General features: G+C 42.0%; 1 protein-coding gene across 2 annotated transcripts; it reads right to left on the bottom strand.

Annotated features, from left to right (window-relative positions):
- Nucleotides 1–4,175: 4,175 nt before the first annotated feature.
- snrnp27 (small nuclear ribonucleoprotein 27 (U4/U6.U5)) lies at nucleotides 4,176–11,224 on the bottom strand. Of its 2 annotated transcripts, XM_080530822.1 has the most exons (7): nucleotides 11,082–11,224; nucleotides 10,332–10,415; nucleotides 10,081–10,225; nucleotides 6,632–6,732; nucleotides 6,455–6,534; nucleotides 4,950–5,014; nucleotides 4,176–4,523 (listed from the first exon to the last, which is right to left on the bottom strand). In XM_080530822.1, the coding sequence occupies exons 1-7, from the start codon at nucleotides 11,122–11,124 to the stop codon at nucleotides 4,469–4,471; spliced, it is 573 nt and encodes a 190-aa protein (XP_080386948.1). In that variant the 5' UTR covers nucleotides 11,125–11,224; the 3' UTR covers nucleotides 4,176–4,468. The 2 variants fall into 2 exon arrangements, with proteins under 2 accessions (XP_080386948.1, XP_080386949.1); XM_080530823.1 differs by lacking the exon at nucleotides 10,332–10,415.
- Between the last annotated feature and the right edge of the window lie 304 nt (nucleotides 11,225–11,528).

Below are 11,528 nucleotides of genomic sequence, written 5' to 3'. Positions count from 1 at the left end.
GGTGTTGATCTGACCGACGTTACTGTACTTTTGCCAGAAATATTCTGTGAGCAGTGATGCCATTGGTTATCAAAAATGGTAAATATATTTCTTATTTGACGTTAAAACTGTCGCTCTGACCAATAGGGCCGTACCATAGACGTGGGAATGTGCAACTGTACACTATTTCGGCCATTTTGGTTCCAAGACTGCATACCACCAGAGTATGCGTTAAACCCATCGTAGAGCCACAATGAACTCGGTTTCTTTCCTGTTTACACCAATGAGTGTATTGGAGTGTTGTCATTGGTTGGATTTCAGTTAGACTGTTAGCGATTCGTCAACATGTTCCCACGAGCGGCCCTGGCAACCGTATTATCTATGCTGGCAACGCCCCTGTTTGTGGTGGAGACCACGCCCCACTGACGTGTTGTTTTCGCTGTGGATCACACCCATTGGTCAAGAACACTCTGGTTTCGCAGTCTTGTTTGCCTTATTTCGCGTTCAGTGATTGGCCGAATTCACATGCTGCCTTACTATTGGTTTCGCTTTGACGGGGCCTTTTTCTTCATGAGGTAATATGAGGATAATACGGAAGCAAGTTGTGTCCTGCAAATATAAAATAGTTATTGTAACGATGGCAGGCAAAATTGTCTGTTGATTTCATATCTTGTACAAAATCTCGTGCAATCTGTAATTTAAAGAACAAAGCTTTTTTGGTAAACAGCTAAGGGATGGGGCTGGAGAAACAACCACGTCGTCATTTCATAGACAGCTATGCAATCATCCATGAGATAAAATGACGATTTTAACCATGTTTTTAAACGATACAGTAACTTGTTTACAAACAATGTAGTAAAACAAGTTTATATTTTGGGTTCTGAGGGCTATACTATGAAGCGAGCTTAGATTACTTTGACCAAATTTAACTCCAACTCGAGATAATCTGTCACGAAGCTGGCTCACCCTTTAGCCAGGTAGATTACCATATCAATGTACCCTGCTATATCCTCTGGCTAACTACATATTATGCTGCATCCCCCATCTCGCAAACAATAGCATCATTTCATTAAAACCATCAGAGGTTTCTTGAACAAGACAACAAAATACATTTACCAAACGTGCTAAAACATTGTAAACATTTTAGCTGATACATGACTGACAAGAGTAAAATAACATAAGAATGCAATTGATACTGTACAGTATGTTGTTCACATGAACAGCTAAGTAAGTAATTAAGTAGGTAAGTAAAGCTTTATTTATATAGCGCCTTTCGTACATGAAATGCAACTCAAAGCGCTTGTACTCAATAAAGTCACTCAATAAAAAGTTTCATAAGGCACGGTGAAGGACAAGCAAGCTGAGTAAGCTGACACTCACTGATTTTGGCAACAATGAAAGTGTGCCACAGACTCAATGCTTTCTGCATTGAAATCAGAATTTGCTTAACGTAGCCCGTCCACTGAGGCAGCACTACTCAATCTGGCTTGAATTAGGAGGTGTTGAAGAGGATCTGCGTTTGACATGGAGGAAGCCTGGACATGCTGACAACTCAAGCCCGCTAACTGTGGCTAATCCTGAACCCCTCTGATGGGGTAAGACAGCGCATGTGGCATTTAGAAGTTGTATTCCTGTTACAGCTGAAAGTGTCCCAAGTAACCAAGAGGACTAAACCAAAGTACAACATCAACACACAATATAAGAAAATGGACAGTCACTAAAATGGTGTATAACATTCATATTTGAATAATGGGGCCTCACACCTACACACAACATACAGTAAACCAAACATCTACTCCCAAAGTAAACCAACAGGAACTCTCCACTACCGTAAGCTGTCAGGTCAGTAGCAGGGTGGAAGTTTGTCAGGTGTGTGGCAGGGTGGAAGGTGTGTGGAAGGTTGTCAGGTGTGTGGAAGGTTGTCAGGTGTGTGGAAGGTTGTCAGGTGTGGAAGGTTGTCAGGTGTGTGGCAGGGTGGAAGGTTGGCAGGGTGGAAAGTTGTCAGGTGTGTGGCAGGGTGGAAGGTTGTCAGGTGTGTGGCAGGGTGGAAGGTTGTCAGGTGTGGCAGGGTGGAAGGTTGTCAGGTGTGTGGCAGGGTGGAAGGTTGGCAGGGTGGAAGGTTGTCAGGTGTGGCAGGGTGGAAGGTTGTCAGGTGTGTGGCAGGGTGGAAGGTTGTCAGGTGTGTGGAAGGTTGGCAGGTGTGGCAGGGTGGAAGGTTGTGAGGTGTGTGGCAGGGTGGAAGGTTGTCAGGTGAGTGGCAGGTTGTGAGGTGTGTGGTAGGGTGGAAGGTCGTCAGGTGAGTGGCAGGGTGGAAGGTTGTCAGGTGAGTGGCAGGGTGGAAGGTTGTCAGGTGTGTGGCAGGGTGGAAGGTTGTCAGGTGTGGCAGGGTGGAAGGTTGTCAGGTGGGTGGAAGGTTGTCAGGTGTGGCAGGGTGGAAGGGGAACACGAAACAAAGGGAAACCACTCACCGCCCTGCCAGGCAAGGTCAACAGAAGTTCCATATTTCCTAGGGGATAAATCAAACCCAAACTAAAACCATAACAAAACAGAGACAAGATGAAATCAAATGAATGCCAGGTAACAGCAACGGAACCCAAACCATGTAGGCAGTGACGAGGGGGCAACCAACACATCCACACCATCTGTAGTCCTTTCTGAAGGGTTTTGGAGGACATCAGCCACAGGTGCATCCCATTAGCAGCAGCTGCAGCACATTGGACAGGGGCATAACAATCCCTCAAGAATCAATGGCTGTTTATTAATGAGTTTATTAATGAGTTTCCAGACCTTAAAGACAAAGTACGGTCTCGAAAACAACTTTTTTTTTCAGATACTTACAGTTAAGAGACTACTTTACAAAGGACATTGGATTGGAACCAGATGCAACTTCAAATAATGTGATTTGGGTGATTGAGGATGCATATAAACCCCCGGATCATTTCTGCTTGTTAACAAGCTTTGGGGGGAAGCAGGGGGGAGTCCAGACAAGTGAAATGGGAGGCAGAGTTAAAGATCCAAATAACAGGAAGAATGGTATCAAATGTGTGAGACACAATATACATCCACAAACTAGCTAGTATGGAGGGAATTCTGCTGGAAGAACTTTACTTTTTCATAACTCCCTAAATAAAAATCAGACAACTTGATACACTTCAACAATGTTGGAGGTTGTGTGGGAACATGGGAGCTGGTCATTCTCACATTTTCTGGAACTGCAAAGATAAGGCCATATTGGAAGAATGTTAATGTAATAATTGGTATAAATATTTTGGGATATGAAATCCCAAACACCTGCCATGGGATGTTGGGAACATTGCTGATGTTGTGATGAGAGAAGACGTCTACCTGACTAAACTTTTACTTGCAGCAAGTAAGAAAGCTATTACCATAAACTGGCTTAATATTTACCCCCCAGAACAGGAACAGTGGCTGGAAGATTGTGTTATGGAGAGGATGACTTACCTTTTGAGAGTCAAAGTCAATATATTTGAATAATACTGGGGAAAATGTAACATTTATATGAAACATGACACCATCTAATTTAATAACCATTCAGAATATATTATTACGAACATGTTTATTGAAACACCTCCGAACACTTTCCATTTTTTGTTCCTTTTCTCTTTTTACCCATCTGTTTATGGGCCGTGCTGTGTTTGTTATATTCCCCGTTGTTATATTCTTTAATGATGTAGACATGCTGTTCTGTCCATGTCTGTGCTGAAACCCAATAAATACTCAAGTGTTTTTTTTTTTTTTAAGAATCAATGTCTATATATCGTAGTAATGTATGTACCAATTACAGACTGCCACCTTTAATGTGAATCTGAAATTCAGAAGATAGCAGGGCAGTTTTACAGTCACATTAGGATTACAGTCTTATGAGGAGATACCTAATAGTTTTTACAGATGTTCAGATTTCCCATTAGAGTAGGGCTAAAATAACCACATCTGCCTTCACTTTATTGCAACTAGCATGCAAATCTAAAATCATATTCATGAGGGCATTTGGCCACAACGAAAGAGGAACTTCTGCTTTGATAATCATTAGGTTAGGATGATTTGAATCAAATCTTTGCAAGGATAAAGCTGTCATGGGACTTTGGGAAATTAATTATTAAAGAACATAATCTTGGAACTACATTTCAACATACACCTTTATATATAAAGAAATAAGAAATGAGGTAAATACTACATTTTAGTTTCACATGTTTTATTTAAATGAAAAACACCTTAAAACAAACCCTCAAAAACACGTTGACCATGCACTGTCAACATGGCTCTATAGAAGAAGCAGGACCCACTGTGGTTATAGAAATATTTAGTTGTACTGTAATCAGTTGCATGATAGGGAGGATCAATAAATGAAATACAACCTTGGAAAAAAGAGAAGCTACCATCACGACAACAAGCAACATCACAGTCCAGACACCACAACTATCAATAGGACGTTGCAGAACTTGTATGAATCTCTCCTGCTCATCCGGCTTCAAGCAATGAAATCTAGAGGTCTGTTAAATCCACCTTTTCTGTTCATGTACTGCCTAAAAGGAAAGAAGAAAAAAAATAATAACATGACATCATTGCTACCCTTGCAGCACTTTGTACATTACATCATCAACCACCAATAGGAAAGCCGATCTCAGCATAGAAACACCTGCTGAGGTGATTGGCTGCAACGGCTCAGACTGTTCAATATCAGAGAGCGCTGTACACACGCCCTGCAGCCCACACTGGAAATGTTGGAAACAAACTGGCGTATCTCTTCGTCGCCTCTTAAATGTCAACAACATTTTCTCTTACTGGGTGGCCTGAAATATATGACTGACTATGAAGAATAGAAGCAACGGTTAACCCAGACATGAGGAAACGCATCCTAAACGCTAAGGCGGTCTCCATTTTGTACATGTTTAACTACAACCACAGCTCTACCCAATTTTGAACACCATAGGGACAAACAAACCACCCACCTGTATTTCCTCTTCTGGGACACATTGATAGCGTGTGCGTTGACCGCTCCTTCAGTCTTCCTGCCCTGTTTGCAAAGACAGTTCACCACATCAACGACTGGGTGTCATCATCCCCCCCCAGTACATAATGACTCACTATCTATTCTTCAGTCATACTCAAAACTTCCCAACTTCCCAAGCAGAACTTCCTCTTGCATTGAAAAGGCAAACCAACGACCATATAAAGACTGGTGTGATTCATTGCTGTGCTATTTTGTACACAGCTAAAGAAAATGTGGACACATTCACGACCGTGAAGCTATAAACAGACAACCTGTCTGACAGCCGTTACAAAACAGGATTTATTGGTCACGCAAATTAGAGATTAGAGATTAAAGACTTGCTTCCCCCACAATTTCCCATGCTTGCCGAAACACTCTAGTTCCTATTGCCTCATCATAAATGACTGTGTTTACATGCACACCATATTCCGATTAAGGTCAATATTCGGTTTATTGTAATATTCCAAATAAGGTGTTTACATGCGCTGTAGAAACTGGAAGATTCCGTTTACATGTTAATTGGCATATTCCCGTGGTTCGGAGGGACAATAGTTAGTGTTGGTAGCTTGGTTGTGGTGGTTGAGTGGGCGTTAACCCACAGCTGAGCCATAAAGCTTGTTTCCAACATAGTCCTCCGTTATTGTATTCTCCTACTTGCACTTTTGAAGCACAATTTAACTACAACACTCCTGCTGATGCACTTTGTCCTCAACATTGGAAGACAAGGGTGAGAAGAAATGGCAAACGAGTGTATCTAGATGTCCCTAGCAACAACACAACCCAGGACTGCATGCTCGAGGAGAATCAAGCATGCGCAGACGTAACTGAATATTCCGAAAAGGGTCATATGCCGCTTAAGGTGTTTACATGTCACAATATTCCGATTCGAACAGGGCAGGCATATGCCAGGGGTCTTAATCGGAATATGGCCGTAAGCGGGTTCGGTACGTGTTTACATCACTCTTGCCCAATCTGAATATTGAGCATATGCCGCTTAATACAGGAATATGGAGTGCATGTAAACGCAGTCAATGACAGGCCTTTATGCAAGTGTGATGCATGGCACACATGAAGTTAGTCAGGTAGCTACAGTGAGTTCTTCTTACATGAAGGTAGTCAGGTAGCTACAGTGTGTTCTTCTTACATGAAGGTAGTCAGGTAGCTACAGTGTGTTCTTCTGACATGAAGGTAGTCAGGTAGCTACAGTGTGTTCTTCTTCTAATCAGCCCTACACGTCTCCTACCAAATTATTATAAATAAATCAGTGTGTAACGCTGTTCCTGAACTTCCCAAGTACGATCAGACTGGATATCCAATAGATTCTGTGAACTTCAGTTAACACTGCTCCCTTGTGGTGACATGCACAATTCCAGGCAAGCCTTTTCCCCTAATTTCCCCACTTACCAGCACCCTTCTTATGTGAATGTATTCATTTGGAAAGCGGGGCAGGCCCAGGATACTCACCTTGGTGGTGTTGAAGTTTCCGAATCCCATCATCTTCATCATCTCAATCTCCTCTTCTGTTTTCCCCTCCATGTCTTGCTCTGCGCAACAACACACAATTATAGACACTGAACAAGCGACGTGTTTATGTTTCGAAAATGTCCTCCTCACACACCCAGCAGCGAGAACGCTCGTCACCTGAGATCTTGTGCTCCTTCATGGGCTTGTCCTTGTCCTTCCTGTCGTCATCTCTCTTCCTCTGGGGGGAGAGGGAGTCGGAGGTGTGGCGGCGAGGAGACCTGTGCGGAGAAAGCAAAGATGGCTGGAGGACGGGTTACCTAGACTAGGATAGGGCCACGCCTAAACTGACCGGGAGTGACATACAGGGTACCCACACCTTCTGAAACATCCAATTCAAGCACCTTTCAAGGACTTTCAAGTAGGGCTGCCACGATTAGTCGACTAGTCGCGACGACGTCGATTACCAAAATCGTCGCCGACATATTTGGTAATCGCCGTAGTCGCATGTTTTTTTGGAGCTGAAATAAGCGTTTTTTTTTCCTAGCACCAGGGGAGCCCCCCCTCCCAAATTTCGTTGTTTGGTACCTGTACTATATCAATGACAATAAAGACCATTCATTTCATTCGATAAGCATTCGGTTTTTTTCCCTGAAGCTGCCACTGGCTAGCGTCTCCCAGTGTCTTTGATGTATGCGCAGTGTCGGTCATCCGGGGCACACGTGACATCTCCGGAAAAACAAACAGAGAAATGTCTTCCTGTCCTCGTACCTCTAAAGTGTGGGGGCATTTCAACCACAACGTTGAAAAAAAGAATGTAAAATGTAAAATTTGCAAAGCTGAACTCGCTTATCATGGCAGCACGTCTATGATGCGCGAGCATCTAAAAAGGAAGCACGTTGTGGCAGATGACGAGGAAGACGATGGCTCGTCTCGGTAAGCTAGTTTAGCTTGTTATTGGCTAACGATATCGTTACGTTAAAAGCCTTCTTACATTATTTTACGTTATGTGCTGTAACGTTGTCATCAAAGCGATACTTATCAAATAGCTAAAAATGTTGTCTTAACGTTACAGTGCTAAGAAGGCGCGTTCTACTATGAGATGAGTGAAGCAAAGCAAAACGTTTGTACTCTGTACAAGTATTTATTTTTGTTTTTGTATTCTTTTGGTTGCCTAGTGCCTAGCCTACCTCATTTTACTCAGCAGTTTGCACCCTCTACTACTCTTTACATTACATTACATGCAAGTGATGCCAGAAATAAATCTGCAAAGTTCATTAAAATATCTATTTTTGAGTGAACAATCATTTTAATTGTCTTTATTTTTAGTTAGCACATGCCTACAACAACAACAACTAACAACTTCAAGCTAAATGTAGAAGCTGATTTAGAAGATGATAGCTAAATAAGAGCAATTGAGTAATTGTGCGATAAGCTGTAATTTATGATCCGATTAGTCGACTAATCGTTAAAATAATCGGTGACTAGTCGACTATGAAAATAATCGTTTGTGGCAGCCCTACTTTCAAGACTCAATTCTCTCAAATTCAAGGACCCAACATGGCATAGTTTGAGACAGAACTAGTTGACGAGCTAAGTAAAACGTTTTTGAATATATTTTTGTTTTTTTTGAGAGAGGAATTCAAGCACTTTCACTGACCCATGTCTATTTTCCAAAACTTTTAAGACCTTGATTTCTTTTTCTCAAATTCACAAACTTTCACGACCCGTGGGAACCCTGGACATCGTAACCTAGCCTGGTGGGGACTAGACTCTAGTTTGAGCAGCTCTACCCAAGGTGTTCTAATTGAGACACACTCAAGCACAGTGACCCTTCTGAGGTGTCTTGGTCCTTTAACAGACCTGTTAAAAATAAATCAATAAATGTATGCCCGGCCAAATCCATGTTTAGAGGTAGCTAGTAGGGATGGACGGTTTTTCGGTTATACCGAAAACCGGGGTTTATAAAAATAGAAACGGTTTTTTATCAAAACCGTCTGAAACCGGATTTTTTTTTTTTTTTTGAAGAATAAAATAGAATAAGAATAAAACTGGAACATGTCACATGTTTGTCGTGTGTGAAAATAACAATGATAGTCTGAATCTGCCGCGCAATGAGTGAGAGGTTTGGTCAGTTGTGAAGAATAACTGAGGATTAATATCTAATTGGGATTATATTTAAGGGTAACGAATCACTCTATGGGAAAGATAGTTGCCTTCAGTTATTGGTAGATAGGAAAGGTTTTTTACAATTACTCGCTTACATTTAATAAGATCATTTTCGCTGCTCTCTGTAAAGCGCATTGGGTCACTTTTGTGAGAAATGCGCTATAGAAATAAAATGTGATTTGATTTGATATCAATCAATCAAACTTTATGTATGTTCTATAGCACAAATCATGCATTGAATGTAACTCCAAGTGCAGTATTTACTAAACCACAATGTAATAAAACAAGAGCTATACGGATCAAGAGTGTTTGTGCACAGCGCCACTGTGTGTGAAGGCGCTACTGAAAGTGATGACAGAACGCATGTCTCAGAAGATACGCGGTCACTTAGTGATGCAAAGGTAGTTCTGTATTTATCTCTATCTGTATTAGTACATTTATTTTGAAAGCTCTATTTTGACAGCTCTACCATGGGCACTTTTATTTTGATGGGGCATTCTTTGTTGATTGACTTACGACAGTTCAGGACGAGTCAGTCTCGCGGCATGTGGTTTTTATGAAAAGCTTTAAGTATGTTCACTGCATAATTCTAAGTCTAATATTTCAGTGATTATTGAGCAGTATTCAAATATTGAAATACATTGAGCAGCAGCTGAAACTTTGTCTAAGAACCAAGATATTGAGAAAGCAGTTCATTCAATGAAGACGCTGTTCCAAGAGATGATCTTCCGTGCAGGCTTGCACCCTGGATCAGCGGAGCTGGTGTGTTAAGTGTTCATGTGTTTTCATGTATGGTGTAGCTTACAAAAGTCTGCCTTTCCACTTATATTTGTGAAACTAAGTAGCCTAAATGTGTTGCGACTGTGCTTACGGTGTTTTAATGGTGTTCGACATGAGTGTATTGTAGCAGTAGGGCTCAATTATTTGAAATTGGCGCTCTTTTCTTTTTTTTTTATTTATTATTTTTTCTTTTTTTTTCTTTTTTACATTTATTTTTCGGTTAACCGGAAAACCCCGGTTTTAGTCTTTGACGGTTTTTCGGTTTCAATAATTGGAAACCGTCCATCCCTAGTAGCTAGCTAACATTACATTGAACATACAACATACTTTTCAGTTTTCCAAAAATGCCGGTCGAGAGGACGCTGGCGTTGCTTATTCGCCGCTTCTCTGCCCGAAATCTAGGTGTGATTGCAGTATACAGAGCAGATTGTCCTACAAAGACACTTAGATTTAGTCATCTAAAAATTAATTACACCCCTATACTTTCTTTTATTTCTTTTTTGTTCGTTTCTTTTTATTTTACTACTCGATCTTTTCAGTTTGTAAAGCGTATTAGAGTGTCTAGAAAAGCACTATATAAGTCTAATGTATTATTATTATTAGTATTATTATTAAGATGAACCAAATTTGGTGGGAAAATTGCCAGTCCTTCGGTCGAGCGGGCACGCGGGATCTCTCACCTGGAGCGTCGCCTGGGAGGAGAGCGTGAGCGGCTCCTGCGTCTGTCCCGGTCCCGTTCCCTGTCTCGAGAGCGGGAGCGCTCCCTGTCCCTGCGCCTTCGCTCGCGGTCTCTCGAGCCGGAGCGAGAACGTCGTCTCTCTGCCCCTGAAAAAACAAGAGAAACAAACAAATCAATAAAAAGAGGGATGCAAAACAGTGAGAAGGAAACACCTGTGTTGACACCTGACATGTTATGTGTTGAAATTCATACGGTTCCGCTTAGTGGGCATGGAGACTGTGCCCTTGTCGGACCCATGAGATTCAATAATGGGGACCGTTTTGCTCTCGAGCGCCGCTGGTGGACAAGAAAAGCAGAACGCAGCTTTAATTCGTCTGGCCCTATAAATACATACAAGTACCCTAGCTGATCTATGATCTTTGAGGTTCATTAGAAATTGTACGATTACAACTGAATCATATTTATAAGGGTCTCTAAAGATAAATAGAAACAATATTAATATTTGGTTAACGTTAGGTAGGAACAGTTCAGTTGCACATCATAGTGGCGAGCAAGCCATAACAGTAAGTACATGGTAGGGCCTAGATGGAGCTAACTAGGCAGAACTACAATACGTAGGGTGCGTTCGTAAATTCGCTCTGAGAGCGCCGGAGCGCACACTGGGTTCAACGTTATAAAGAGACCAGGTAATTTGATTGGACAAGAGGCATTTCATGAGTGCTAATCAGATTTCAAGAGCGAATTTACGAACGCACCTCTCGAGACATTAAGAGACAGAGGGCTAGGTGGTGGTAGCCGAAGTCGCCTCTAGAGGCTTTGGTACAAATGTCAGATACGAAGCCTGCAGAGGCGACCTCGGCTTGCGACTGAAAAGTAGAACTAGTTGGTATGAGGCTAACTTAGCTAGCTAGAGAGATGGGATAGCTTCCTACGTAGCTGGCTAACAACAACATTACTGCACCAGACAGAAGTACCAGGTCTAGTGTCTGTGGAGCTACAAACCTCGTCTTGTCGGTGCCGGAGATCGGCTTCTACTTCTACCCATCTTCTGTTGCCACCAAAGAGTATCTCTTCAAATGATTTTGTAAGGACACAATTTCAGCCGTTTGTCGTCAGCCCCTCACGGCTGTGTTCCTGTTCATCAATGGCCGAAACGTCTTTTCTCCCAAAACACACAAGTGCCGGAAGCTCAACCTAGCGCCGTCAGCGGGGTGTTGTTAGAGCGCCACCTACCGGGCTGGAGTGGAACGGTGTTCTAACTTTCTGCTGAGTTGAATGAATGAGTTAATCCTTTTTGGTGTTTCAAATCTGCCACCAAATATTTCGAATCAGGAAGGTTGTGGAAACGGTCAAGACAAATGTTATGGTCTTTACATTTAATACACGAATTTGAATACCACTGACACACACAACTCTTTTTTCACTGGGGACAATTAGTCAATTGTCAAG

Source organism: Nansenia antarctica (genome assembly GCF_963989245.1).
Source record: "Nansenia antarctica genome assembly, chromosome: 5".
Lineage (NCBI taxonomy): Eukaryota > Metazoa > Chordata > Actinopteri > Argentiniformes > Microstomatidae > Nansenia > Nansenia antarctica.
This window is presented reverse-complemented; position numbering and strand designations above follow the sequence as displayed.